Genomic DNA, 14,455 nt, shown 5'->3' with positions numbered 1-14,455 from the left:
TGAACAGTGTGACTTTATACGAGACATAAACCAGAGTGATGAAGCAGATGGCCATAGAGCAGAGGCATGTGACTGAGGGCATTTGATCTATGTAGAGCTGGCATCTCTGGGATCTGGCTGTCATGCTAAAATCTGTTTCTGTCTTATCAGGATAAATATCTAAGGAAAAAAGAGAATTTTACCTTTAAAAGTTTTTTTTTTTTTTTTTTTTTTCAGTACTGGGGATTGAGCCCAGGGGTGTTTCACTACTGAGCTACAGCCTTTTTTACTTTTTGAGACAGGTTCTTGTTCGGTTTCCCAACCTGGCTTGGAAATTGTGATCCTCTGGCTCAGCCTTGACAGTTACTGGGCTATAGGTGTGGGCCACTATCCTTGGCTAAAACTGGTTGGCTGAGTGTGGACTCAATTTGACATCCTACCTCCTTCACTCTGTTTTTATTACTACTTTCTTTGGGAGCCATTCAAGTCCTTGGGCTTTTCTACAACTTTGCCTCACATAACCTCCAGGGCCTTCTAACCCTCTAAGGACAAGAGTGGAACAGTTTGTAACTTAGTTGGGAAGAGGTTATAGTCGCAGAAGAGCTGAAAGGAAGTTTGAACTCCCAGGTCCCCCGCTGGGGCAGGGCTTGGACTCTGTAGACACACTAACTCACCTGGCCAGCTGGATTGGAGCCATTGAACTAGGTCTTTTTCTTTCTGGTGGCTGAGGGGACTGAAGCTCCATAAGGATAACTGACCCAAGATGACATGGTAAATGTGAGGGAGGGATGGGGATGGACCCAGAGTGCTGCGTCCTGATTTTGACCAAAGGGTATACTGGGCACTGTTGCCTAAGACCCTTGCACCCCATTGGCCTGAGTTTCAGTGAACACCCGTGTGTTGTTAGTACTTACCCACGTTTTAGGTGGAGGAATCTACCTTTTTGTTTGGTTTTGGTTTGGTTCTTTGAAGTACTGGGATGGAAGCCGGGCCCTGCACCCCTGAGCTACATCCCAGCCCCGTCTTCTTTCTTCTTACCTCCTTCTGACTCTCAGCTTTCCAAGGTTGCCCTGAACCACCATGCAAATAAACTAGTTTTTCTCAATATTTGTGCAAGTCTAGAGACATGAAACTCAAAGATTGCCTCATCACAGATCTGCCTCACCAGAGATCTGTATCTTGTTTATTTAGTGAGAGGATGGATGCGTTTGAAATCACCAGCATTCTGGGGTAGGCGGAGGGAGGAGGCTGCTGCTTCTGGGCAGCTCGTGGCCCACCTCCAAGGCCCAGGATATGCTCAGAGCAGACAATGTGGTTCCCAATGTGGCAGCATGGAGAGAGCCAGGCTCAGAACAGGACAGAACTTTTCCTTTCACCTGCCATCCAGTCAGGTCAGATTGCTTCAAGGAGACTAATCAGAAGGCACTAGGAACTTGTGCAGCATGGGTGTTACAGCAAGGGAGGCTTCTCCTCCCAACAGAACTATTTCAGGGGGTGGGGGAGGTAGTATCTTTATAGATAAGGAAGTGTAACTTTAATGGGTGGGAAGTGATTTAAATTTATTTGGTGGCTGGCATGGTGGCAGTGGATGCCTATAATCCCAGCAGCTTGGGAGGCCTAGGCAGGAGGATTGCAAGTTCAAAGTCAGCTTCAGCAACTTAGCGAGGTCCTGTCTCAAAAAAAAAAAAAAAATATTAAAAGGACTTGGGATGGGGCTGGGGTTGTGGCTCAGTGGTAGAGCTCTTGCCTGGCATGTGTGAGGCACTGGGTTCGATTCTTAGCACCTCATATAAATAAATAAATAAATATCCACTGACAACTAAAAAAAGGGGGTGGCTGGGGATGAGGCTCAGTGGTTAAGTGCCCTGGTATCCCCTGTCCCCCGCATTTATCTTTCTGTATCCAAACCCTATGCCTTGGGCCAGATGAGGGGCAGCTTCCCTGCCCTCACATTTCAGAACTAAGTTTGTCCCCATTTTTCCCAGAGTGTGGGGGCCACAGCAATCCCTGTACTTGGCTCTGTGTTAGGCAATGCCCAGCTCATTTTAGTTTTTGTACTACCCTCTGTCAATCTGGAAATCTCTTCTATAGGAATGAAAGGCCCCTGATATTGCCTGGCTCTGGACCCACTGTTCCCTAGTCCTGGGAGGGAGTGGTGGTGCAGGGCTGCTGCTCCCTCCTGGAACATCAAGGCTGGGCCCCAGATCCTTCATGAGGGTCCCAAGGGAAGTTGCTCTGCGGGTCCCAAAGGAAAGTAGAACACCACATGTGCTTCCTGTGCACCCAACCCGAGGCTCTGCCTGGTGACCGACGGTGAACAGAGGAGACAGATGTCACTGCACACCAGGCTGGCGTCTTTAGAAGGCAAGCACACTACGCGGCTGAGGCAGCCTCTGGGGGTAAGGAGTACAGAATGAGGCTGACAGGCAAACACCCTCTTGGTGCGCAACTCCAAATGGGACAAAGCCACGTGCACAGGCAGATGTGCAGAGAAGCACAGATGCCCCAGGTGCCCTGCTTGGGGCCTGGCTGAGGGTGACTTCCATGGCCTGGCTCACCCTGCCTTGGAGGTAACAGTTCCTAGTGAGCCGGATGAGGAAGGCTGTCTAAACTGGGCCCCGTGGATTGAGGCAACTGCCTTTTCCTCTTATTTCAGACCATATACAGGGCAGAATACACCCCAGAAAATGCTGATGTTTTTGTTATATAATTTATAACCATCAGTGAGATGTCGGTTCCCACAGGAAAGGTGAAGTCATAAACCTGAAAATGATCATGGGAGTGACCCCTTACTGACTCTGGGGCTCAATGTCTGGCCCAGGATGCTTTGAATGATTGCCAGGAGTTAGGAATAAATGGGAAAAATCTGGTTTCAAAGGCATAATATATTTTGCTGAAGACACGTGTATGCATATGCCTTCAGGAGAGGGTGTGCTCTCTGGGGGAGACCTGCAGAGTCCTTTACATCATGAACAGGAACCAGAGGTGACAGCCTCCTTTAGTGGAAAACTAGCAGCATCATTTTGGATCCTGGAGCCTTCTTTGCCAGGGGTCTTCATCAGGCAGCCCTCCCCGGAGGGTTGGAAGGAGGCACCCGGTCAGCAAGGCTATAACTCATCCATCATGGCGAGCAGATCATCCCCCTTGCTGGAGCTCTGCCTTGGCTGCTCTTTGATCTCAAACTCCCCCATGATCCGAGCCAGCTCTTCCTTTTGTTGCTGGTCCTATTAGAGAAACGAGGTGAGAGGGACGAAGAGGGTGTGTGTGGGCAGGGCTGCCTCTTTGGGCAGTGGGTATTGGATTCTTAGTCTCACCATTGGTATGCACTTTAATTGCCCACTTGTTTGTTAGAATAGGGACTTTAGTTACAGTCTGATTAGAGAGAAGGAGTCTTTGAAGTTCAAGGTTATTAAAGATGAAGAGGAGAATAAGAATCTTTCTTGTGAAATCCCCTGTACTCACCTGTATAGCTTGTATGTTGATAATGTCGTAGGTTAACTCTTCTGGCCTGGATTGTGCTGCATGTCTAGGTGGGATGGTAAAGAAAAGAGTCCAAGGTCAGAGCTGTCTTCCTGCTAGCATTGTGAGCTGACTCTTGATAATTTGGCAAACTATTTTTTCTCTGCCTTCTACCATTTGTCTTCACCTTTCCACCCTTATCTCCAACCAACCTCCTCCCCGCCCCCAGAAAGTCCTTCTATGTCTTTGAGCTGCTGCACGCTCTAAACTCTGCCAAGAATGTTTTCCCTCTCCCTCTGCTTGGCAAACTCCAACCCCTTTAATCCACTGGTGCCAAAACAGTCACTGTGTCCTCAATTAGATCATTCATGACATGGCACTGAAATGACTTAAGCACTTCTTCATTTTTCCCATTAGGCTGGGAGTGTTCTGAGGAAAGGCTCTAGGTTTTGCCCTTCAGCTTGGTGTCCCCAACACTTACCAGAGTGCCTGTCACACAGAAGTAAATGAAAGAAGTTATTTCAGTGACTAGAGAAGTAGAAGGCAGCCTCCGTCTCACATGAGATTCGAAATGTAAAAGTGCTTTGTCAACTGAAACACTGTACAAATCTTGGCAAATCACTACTGGGTTGGTTTGGGTGAGGCTGTCAAATCTCAAAGACATTAACTTCTCTCTAATTTCTTAACAAACTTTTCTTAGTATGATCATTTTGACTTCTGATGCTTACCATGCTCTGGTAAGTAAAACATTAGCACTCTTTTTTTTTTTTTTTCCTGAATATTCCAGAAGGTTCAGACCATTTAGTCCTAGCAGGGGGTGTCTTTAGCTCAGTTTTGAATTTGTTGGTATTTCATTTGTGATCTCTATATCTGTATTTATATGTCATTGGTTTGTAATTGTCATATTTAGGTTGTTATCACACCTAGGATTTTTATATATCTTTAAAGAACAGGTTTAAAACATACTCCTCCTCTTCATCAGTGGTAAAGAGATTCAACCGGAATCCTGGCTCTGGGCCGCTGGGTTTCTTAATCTCCATCCCTCCCATCAGCCTGGCCAGGAAATTCAGCTCTTCTTTAGCAAGAGGGTTTGGAGTGATGTTTTCCTGCAGAAACAATTGCATGATTTGTAACCACACGAAGGTGATCACATTTCCTGCTAAGGCCCCAAAGACCCGTGGAGGTATTATAAAATAATTAAAAAAAAAAAAAAACACTTTATTCCTGGGTCCAACTAAAAGCATAAAAGCAGACTTAACCAAAAGAAAATTAATCCATGTCAGCAATAGAGGGAATCTAACAATGCAGCAAGCCAGAGATTTTCATTCTTTCAAGATGAGCGGAAGTTCCCACGGATCTACACTTCTCCTCAGACTACCTTCCTCCTTGGAGGAGAGAACACTGCTTCCTCTTAATGTCAACCTACTTCCCTCAGCATCACAAGTAGCTCAAGTCTCCAGCTTCAAGGGCACCATTCCTGAGGAGCTCCCATACTGCCCTCTGGTGGTGAGAGTTAGGAAGACACCCTCGAGGCCATTCCCCACCTCACTGTCCTTACCCCACCTTCAGCTCTCCTACCTGACTCTTGGCAATCTCTAATCCAGTTATCTGAAACACAGATCTTGTCTCATGTAGCACTTGATTGAAAAAGAGATATAGAGAAAAAAGGGGTCTTTGAAGTTCAAAACCCTGTTTTGATTCCTGTTTAAAGAACAAAACCAACTTATTTAATACCCTCCCTAATCAGGCCCACTGCCCCTGTCTGGTGCAGTCTGCTTCCTGCTCAGGACTGCTGTGATCTAGCCATGTGGAGACCGCTGGCTCCCTGCTTCCCTACACAGGATGCTTTTTCCTTTCTCTGTGCTGCTGCTCCTCCTGTCACCTCCAGCTGCATGACCATTTCTCCTCCTTTGCAGTTCAGCATTTTACCCACTTTGGAGCCCCACTTCAATATCATCTCCTCTGAGAAGCCTTCTTTTTAATTTTTAATTTTTATTTTTAGTTGTAGGTGAACATAATACCTTTATTTTATTTTCATGGGGTGCTGAGGATGGAACCCAGTGCCTCATGCATGGTAGGCGAGCACTCTACCACTGAACCATAACCCTAGCCCCTGAGAAGCCATCTTGATCCTTGTCCCCTGTCCCCCACCCTGCTGGACAGAACCTATGTTCTTCTGTCACAGAATACCCAGCAAGCTCATCTTCCACCTCATTATAATTATTTGTTCCCATTGCTGTCTTTCCCAGGGAACTAAACTATGAGCTCCCTCAGGATGGGACCACATTGATATCAGGTCTTTTTTTTTGGTAGGGGTGCAGTACCAGGGATTGAACTCAGGGGCACTCAACCACTGAGCCACATCCCCAGCCCTATTTTGTATTTTATTTAGAGACAGGGTCTCACTGAGTTGCTTAGTGCCTCACTTTTGCTGAGGCTGACTTTGAACTCTCGATTTTCCTGTCTCAGCCTCTTGTGCTGCTGTGCCTGGCTGATGTTAGCTTATTATATCCCTGGGTCCTCAGCCCACAGAGGCAGTTCAATAAATGTTCACTTAAAATTGACTATTCCATGATTTGTCCTCTAGCTAACTGGTATCCAGTTCGACAAAATTTGTAAAGATGGAATTCAGAGAAACAAAACCCCCATTTGAACTTAGCTACCACATCATCATATAGAGAAACACTGAAAATGGATGTTTTAATGATTACCATACATTCTAGTGCTGGACTCCGCAACCGCAGACCCCGTGACACTGGTACAATGCTATTTCACATGTCCTGGTGGGTGGTTCCTGCTTAATTATGGTGGTTGAACCAAGCCTAAAATTACTTAATTAGTCAGATCACTGGAAGGCTCCGTGAACAGCTACAATTAAAAACCTGTGTGCTTGTAAGGCTGAATGGAAAAGACTGCAAACAATGAGGGAAATATTGGCTTGTTTTAAAATCTAGAGTTCCCACCTTTTTCCTCATGCTGACTTATGTACCTAGAAAGAAGCAGTGAGGGTAAGGGAGGGAGGCAGAAGCTCACCTGTGTCTGTGAGGTTAAGTTCTTTGATGCTGCAGACATATGGGTCTCCACAGTCCGGTTTACACTGTACCTGGTATCAACAGAAAATGGTGTTGTTATCTAGTCCCTTTTCACTGACTTCCTTCTAACTTGGAAATACAGTTCATAGTTTTATTTTTATTGATTTATTTATTTGGTACTGGGGATTGAACTCGGGGTGCCCTACCACTGAGCTACATCTCTAGTCCTTTTTATTTTTTATTTTGAGACAGGGTTTTGCTCAGTTGCTTAGGTCCTCACTAAATTGTTGAGGCTGGCTTTGAACTTGAGATCCTCCTGACTCAGCCTCCCTAGGCATAAGTTTTATTTTGAAACATTAAATGTCATTCATAAAGGTGTTATGAGTACAGAATACAACCTTGTGCTAGCCACTCAGATTTCACTTTGTTCCAGAGAAGAATGCTGGGGAACAGTGTGGAAATGCTTTATTTAGTATCACTGAAGACATGTAGCACTGGGTGCAGTGTAATCCCAGTGGCTCAGGAGGCTGATGCAGGAGGATCTCAAGTTCAAAGCCAGTCTCAGCAATTTAGGGAGGCCCTAAGCAACTTACTGAGACTCTGTCTCTAAATAAAATAAAATAAAATAAAGGGCTGTGGATGTGGCTCAGTGACTAAGTGCCCTTGAGTTCAATCCTTGGTGAAAAAAAAAAAAAAAAGACATGGGGCTGTGGATGTGGCTCAGTGGTAGAGTGCATGCCTGGCATGCATGAAGCACTGGGCTCGATCCCCAACACCACATAAGAAAAAATAAAACAAATAAAATAAAGGTATTGTGTCCATCTACAACTAAAAAAAATTTTTTTTTTTTTTTTAAAAAAAGGACATATAACATTACATGAAGACTGTGTGTTTCTGGATTTTCACAGGAAGGGAGCCTTTGGCTTGGCTCTTCTATGACTATTTAAATGCATACGCCTTTTTGGCCTGTTGATTGCCTTATACTTGTGAATGGCCTTAGGAAAAGCCAGGGCCCTGCATGCACTTATCTAGGGAAAGTACCCCAGTTGTCAGCAGGGATTTTCATAGCAGAAGTCAGGTTGGTTTTTTAAGTGACCTCCTTTGGAGTTCATTTAGGAAGGGAAAACTTGCTTACATGTTAGTTCCCAGTTTCAAGACTCGGTCTCCATAAAGTTCAAAAGAACCTTCTTTGGGTGCAGAGACGTAGTTTCCACCATGCTTGAATTCTGTCTTCTTCACTTCTTCCCCTTTGTTGTTGAACATTCTGAAATACAAAGTATGACATGATGGAATATTCTCCAAGCTGGGTAGTCCTGGAGGCTTCCTTATTCTTTGAACAATAGAACAAAAAATATTTATACACTTCTTCAAGAAAAAGATACATAATATAGTAGCAATCATATTGATTGAACATATTTTATGTGCCAAGTGCTATGTAAACATTTTAGGGAATGATTATCTTATTTATCCTCATAGCACCCATTTAAGATGAGGAAATGAATCCTGGGGAATTGGGTGCCTTGCCACAAGCTCTTCTGCTAAGGAGGAAAGCTGGGATTAGATCCCAACCTTTTATATGATACTGGGCATTGAGCCCAGGGGTGCTCTACCACTGAATCCCAGCTCCAGTCTTTTTATTTTTTATTTCGAGACAGAGTCTTGCTAAGTAGCTGAGGCTGGCCTCTAACTTGCAATCATCCTGCCTCAGCCTCCCGAGTCGATGGAATTACAGGTATGTACCACGGTACCTGGCCTGACCTCCTTAATCGCTAAGCTTTGCTGCAGGAAGGGCAGGACAAGCAGAACCTGGGGGCTTGGCAGTGTCACATCCTGTGTGGAGCCCACATTCTGGTTCTTGGCATCTCTAGAGCTGTTGGATAATTACTGTTGAGAATTCACCTGATGAGTCCAGGCACTTCAGTTCCCCAGGGAACAGGTCCGGACACTGGCAACACAAAGCGACCATTAGAATTTTGAACTCTGTCCTTTAGAAATATGGACACCTGGAAAAAATATGTTTAGTGTTATTTTTATGAATATGTTTTCATAAACATAAACATTTGAGGAGGAAAAGTGTGTAATGGTTTGGGGATGTTAACATGTGAGATTATAGCACTAAGATCTTATATAAATAACATGCACAATTATAGTGGTTTTTGAACCATATAGTAAACCTTCCAGGTAAGTCATTGTTACCCCATAGTACCTTTATTTTACTTATTTATTTTTACATAGTGCTGAGGATCGAACTCAGTGCCTCATATGTGTGAGGCAAGTGCTCTGCCACTGAGCCACAATCCCGGCCCATGTTACCCCATTTTGACGATGAGGAAACTGAGGTTCAGAGTGAAGTGACCTGCCCAAAGAGAGCACAAGAGGTAGGGCTGGGATTCAAAACCAAGGCTGACTCCAAATTCCACACCCTGCTCACTTGGTTCCCTGCTCACTTTCCGTGAAGCTGTCAGCCTTGTGTTGTAAGAACCTCATATCACCATTTTATAGAGGAGGAATTCGCACTCCAAGGTTGAGATAGCCCGCTCATAAAGGGCAGAGCTGCGGAGTCCGCCTTTCCTGTTTCTGACTGGACCCTGAGCTCCTACCCACATGTTGGCCTGCCTAGCAGTGGAGGCCAGAGCAGGGTGCACCCAGGTCTTTCACATGGCCGAAAACACATTATGCATTTCCACTCCCTGTTTGTTATTCTGTGTTGAGGTTCTGCCCATTCACACTTTAAACCCCAATAAAGATTGCAGCAGTTAATCAGTTTTACTGGGTCTTGGCTTTCTCATCTGTAAAATGAGATAAACTTGAAGATCCCTTCCAACTCTACAGTTCCGCAAGTTTCTATTAGTAATATCAAGAATAAGCCTCTGTTGCGTGCAAGGCATTGAAATGCATGGTGCAGAGATATGTAGACTGGCAGTTTGACACACTGATACTAGACTGTCTGGGCTCAAATATCCGTGGGCCTTCTTGGCTCTGGGGTCCCCCCCACCGGCTTTTAAAAATATTTTTAGATGTAGATGGACACAATACCTTTAATTTTATTTATTCTATTTTATGTGGTGCTGAGGATCAAACCCAGTGCCTCACATGTGCCAGGCAAGCGCTCTACCACTGAGCTATAACCCCAGCCCCTCCCTTCCTTTTTTCCAAGCTGGGGTTGAACTCAGGGCCTCCCACATGATAAAAGCATGTGCTCTACACCCTCCTCCCTGCTCTTGTTTTCTTTTGTAAGAGACATGATCTTTCTGTATATGTGTTTTCTTTTTGGTAAACTGGGAGTAATGAAGAGCCTAATCAATGGGTTAGTGTGACAGTTAAGCCAGATAATGTATAAAAAGCAGGGCCTGGGGGCTGGGGGCTTGACCTGAGAATCCGTCTGGCTGCACAGGACCGCTGGTCTGTCTGTCTGTCCGCCAGCCCCTCTGCAGGCGTTAGCTGGAGGTGGGGCTCACAGTCCCTTTCTTTCCCTAGTGCTCTCATCCTCCCCCATACTCCAGGGCACCTCTGTGTTGATGGCCTCTGCACCTCAAGCTTCCTCTCGGCCTCTTTTTTTGGACACCAGACTCACCCATCCTTGCCCGGTAGACATGTCCTCCTGAAGATTCCACAAAATGCACCCCACATTCATGCTGCTCAGGAAAAGACTCACCTTTGTCTTCCCCAAGCTGGTCCTCTGGAATTCAGCAAATGACACCACCCAATCACCTAGTCAGCAAGCTGAGCCCCCTTCCATCACCCTGCCTGATCCGAGAAGCCGCCATGCCCTGTCAATTGAACAACCATCCCTTCTTCTCTATCCCATGACTGCTCCCCACTGCAGACCTCTGCCATCCCCTGCAGCCACAGCAGGAGCCTCCTACTGGGTGTCCTTGCCTTCTGTCTTCCTGTTTTAATCCAGCCTCCATTCTGCTGTGAAAGAGACCCTCTACCCTTGTTGGCCTTCTTAAGTCTGACCAGCTCTCTGTTGTCTGCTAGATGGTGCAGCTGGCCTGTCCCTCTGAGCAGCCATGTGCCCGAATCCTGCGTTCCCCACACTCAATTGCTTGCACCTCTCCCCTCCTATGCCGGGCAGTCACATGCCTCAGTGCCTGACTGAGCCATGCCTCCTGCCTAGGGTGTCCTTTGTTTTAAACACTCTCCCTCCTTTTTATTCTATTAGAGCTTTACAGTTATACGAAGTGTGACTTCATCCCTACAAACTCATTCATGCGTGGAAATCAATTTCAATTCATGATCCTTCCTTTTCCCTCCCATCCTCCCTCCTCCCATCCTTCTTCCTCTATTAGACTTCCTTTCACTCATTCATTAATTTATATTTGATAGGTTCTTTATGTTGTCTATTCTTCCCTGCCTCCTTCCTTTATTTAACTCTAGCTTCCACACATGAGAGAAAACATTTGACTTTTTTCTTTTTAAAAAAATATTTATTTTTTAGTTGTTGTTGGACACAATGCCTTTATTCCATTCATTCATTTTTATGTGGTGCTGAGGGCCCTGCACGTGCTAGGCGAGTGCTCTACTGCTGAGCCACCACCCCAGCCCAACATCCGACCTTTGAGTGTATGAGTTTGGCTTATTTCACTTAGCATGATATTCTCCATTTCCATCCATTTACTGGCAAATGTCATAATTACATTCCTTTTTTTATGGCTGAGTAGAACTCCCGTGTGTGTGTGTGTGTGTGTGTACCATAATTTATTCATTTGTCTATTAATGGGCATCTGGGTTGATTCCATAATTTTGCTATTGTGAATTATACTGCTATAAACATTGATGTGGCTGTGTCACTCTAGTATGCCAATTTTAGATGTTCTAGGAAAATGGTGAGAACTGAGAGAGCTGGGTCATAGGGTGGTTCCATCCCTAGTTTTTTGAGGAACTTCCAAACTGCTTTCCAGAGTGGTTGTACTAGTCTGCAGTCCCACCAACACTGTACAAGTGTACCTTTCTCCCCACAATCTCGCCAGCATTTATTGTTGTTCATATTCTTGATCATTGCCCATTCTGACTGGAGTGAGGTGGAATCTCAGTGCAGTTTTAATTTGCATCTCCCTGATTGCTAGAGATGTTGAACATTTTTTCATATATTCATTGGCCATTTATGTTTCTTTTTTTTTAGAAGTTTCCATTTAGTTCTTTTGCCCATTTATTGATTGGGTTATTTGTTGTTTGGGTGTTAAGTTTTTTGAGTTCTCTGTATATTCTGGATTTTAATCCTCTACTGGAGGAGTAGCTGGCCAAGATTTTATCCCATTCTGTAGGCTCTTGCTTCACACTTATAACATTTCCTTTGCTGTGCAAAAGCTTTTTAGTTTGATGACATACCACTTATTGATTCTTGGTTTTACTTCTTGTGCTTTGGAGGTCTTGTTAAGGAAGTCAGTGCCAGCACCTATATGATAGAGTATTGATCCTATGTTTTTTTCTAGTACTTGTAAAGTTTCTGCTCTAATTCCTAAGTCTTTGATCCATTTCAATTTGAGTTTTGGGCAAGGTGAGAGACAGGGGTCTAGTTTCGTTTTTTCTACATAGAGCTATCCAGTTTTCTTAGCATCATTTGTTAAAAAGGCTGTCTTCAAAATATATTTTTGGCACCTTTGTCAAATATCAGACAGCTGTAGGTATGTGGATTTGTCTCTGTTCCTTCCCACTGGTCTTCATGTGTATTTTGATGCCAATACCATGATGTTTTTGTTACTACAGCCTGTAGTGTAATTTCAGAGTAGGTATTGGGCTGCCTCCTGTTGGGAAAACATATAACGGCAGCAGCACCCCAGAGAAAAACCCCAACATGGCGCCTAACGACCCTCTTTCTCCTCTTTTTTTCCTTTCACTGGCGCGAAACGTGTCCCCCCCCCTCCCCACCCCCCGCCAATGTTCAAATCCTGCGGGTGGGAAACCTTAGCCCCAATATTAACTTCTTGGGCTCCGGAACTGACATATGGAAGAGCTTGCCAATAAACGGGTGACCCGTTATCTACCTCAGCCCTGCTACCTCTCCTTAGGTCTATATAAACCCACAGCCTTTTGTAATAAAGTGGAACCTCTTCGGTGATCTGTGTCGTGTGGTGTCTCCCATTCGTAGTGTGGTGCAGCGTCCTTACACCTCCTACTTCACTTTTCTTGCTTAAGTAAGTATTGCTTTGGCTATTCTAGGTCTTTTATTCTTCCAAATGAATTAAGAATTGTTTTGTTTTTTTTTTCTAATTCTCTGAAGAATGTCATTGGTATTTTGATGGGGATTGCATTAGATCTACATACTGCTTTTGGTAATACGGCCATTTTGACAATATTGAGTCTGCCTATCTAAAAACATGGGCAGTCTTTCCATTGTCTAAAGTCTTCTTCAATCTCCTTCTCCAGTGTTCTATGGTTTTCATTGAAGAACCTTTTACCTCCACAGTTAGATTAATTCCCAAGTATTTTATTTTATTTTTGAGGTTACTGTGACTGGGACAGTTTTCCTGATTTCTTCCTTGGCTGAATTACTGTTGCAGTATGAGAAAATTACTGATTTATGGCTGTCCTTAACTCTATCATTTAAAGAAGGGCTGTTCCAAAGCAGTAGTTACTAGTTAAGTGTGGCTATTTAAATTTAAACTAAGGGCTGGGGATGTGGCTCAGTGGTAGAGTACTCGCCTACCATGGGGTGGCCCTGGTTCAATTTCTAGTACTACAAAACAAACAAACAAACAAACAAACAAATTAATTAATTAATTCAGTTTCTTAGTCCCTATTCCAAATGCTCAAGAGCCACATCTGGCAAGTTGTTATCATATTGGATGGCACAAATATGGAGCTTTTCCATCATCCAGAGAGTTCTATTGGACAGTGCTGGTCTAATACAACAACACCCCTGTTGCCTTTTATAACTTTACCCAATATTATCATCTTCCTAAAAGCTCTCGTACAAGAACATAACATATCTGTCTTCCCAGTCTCTTCCTCCTAGCATAGAACCTCTTCAAGGCAGGGACTTGATATTTCTAAATTGTGAATCTCAAACAATTAAAACAGTGCCTGGCACATAGTAGGCCATCAATATATATTTACTAGATTGTTTTCCAGGGATGAAATATTCCTAAGGAGTGTGGATAATGGAGTGCAGACATAGGTACAGTCTCTTCTTATTCTGTGGAGAGCCTAAGATGGAATGATGTTTTCCAACAGTGGAAACAATGGACAGGACAGAAAGGAAGTCCATGATGGAAGGATGCGGGAGTAGGAATGAGGGCAGGGAGTGGGCCAGAGGTCATCGGAGTGTAGCCCTCAGGGGATCAAGAATTGAGATGGTTGTAAACAACTATGGAGGATTCCAAGTGGAATTGGTGTAGTCATCTCTATTCAGGCTCTGGTACACGGGTCAGGGCTTGGGCATGTTAAGCGCATTTCATGCTACTTGGTGATATCACAGAAAGCTTAGATATTGAATAGGTAATTTTGTGTTTGCTGTGGTTAATAAGCAGGGAGCTATTAGAGCAGAGCTGTTTTCCTGATTTAGTTGTTTTGCTTACAAATCTAAAAACCATTTTGAAAACAGAAAATCTGTATAGGCAATCACAAATAGCAGCTGAGCAGAAATACCATTAAAGACCAAACATGAAAAACCAGCCCAGATGTTACAGATCAGTGGCAGAATATTACCAAGACATGTGATTCCTATTTTTCTTGGCAAACATTCTGATGTTTCATTGCCCACCCATTTAACAATTAAAGCTTAATATATTTTGTGGTTTAATGCATTTTAATGATTTTGCTATAAAATTGTTATTGGGTAAGTCTTTTCACTATTATGAATTTTATCTTGTCAGAATTGAGAAATCAATACAGCTGTTTGTATTATTGTGATCCATAAAATATGCCAAAATATGCATGGTCTTGAGAACAATACTATATGAAATTTTCAATATTTTAAAATTGATTTTAAATTTGAGGTGAAACTTAATCTTCTTTAGCTTTAATATTTTTTTGTCTTAATC

At 43.8% G+C, this 14,455-nt stretch overlaps 1 protein-coding gene across 1 annotated transcript in view; it reads right to left on the bottom strand.

The window, feature by feature from the left end:
- Nucleotides 1-2,846: 2,846 nt before the first annotated feature.
- Nucleotides 2,847-14,455, bottom strand: part of Oscp1 (organic solute carrier partner 1) — a 32,108-nt gene continuing 20,499 nt past the window's right edge. Inside the window, exons 5-10 of the mRNA XM_046418823.2 lie at nt 8,370-8,473; nt 7,606-7,734; nt 6,472-6,541; nt 4,405-4,544; nt 3,442-3,505; nt 2,847-3,203 (exon numbers count right to left, since the gene is read on the bottom strand). Of these exons, the coding sequence (XP_046274779.1) occupies nt 3,087-3,203; nt 3,442-3,505; nt 4,405-4,544; nt 6,472-6,541; nt 7,606-7,734; nt 8,370-8,473 (624 nt within the window). The 3' untranslated portion in view covers nt 2,847-3,086. The remainder of the gene's footprint in view (nt 3,204-3,441; nt 3,506-4,404; nt 4,545-6,471; nt 6,542-7,605; nt 7,735-8,369; nt 8,474-14,455) is intronic.

The sequence above is a fragment of the Marmota monax genome, unplaced genomic scaffold (assembly GCF_021218885.2).
Source record: "Marmota monax isolate L192 unplaced genomic scaffold, Marmota_monax_Labrador192_F-V1.1 WCK01_AAM20220418_F8-fsc00008, whole genome shotgun sequence".
Classification (NCBI taxonomy): Eukaryota; Metazoa; Chordata; class Mammalia; order Rodentia; family Sciuridae; genus Marmota; species Marmota monax.
The sequence above is the reverse complement of the archived record's forward strand: the minus strand, read 5'-3'. Positions and strand labels throughout refer to the sequence as shown.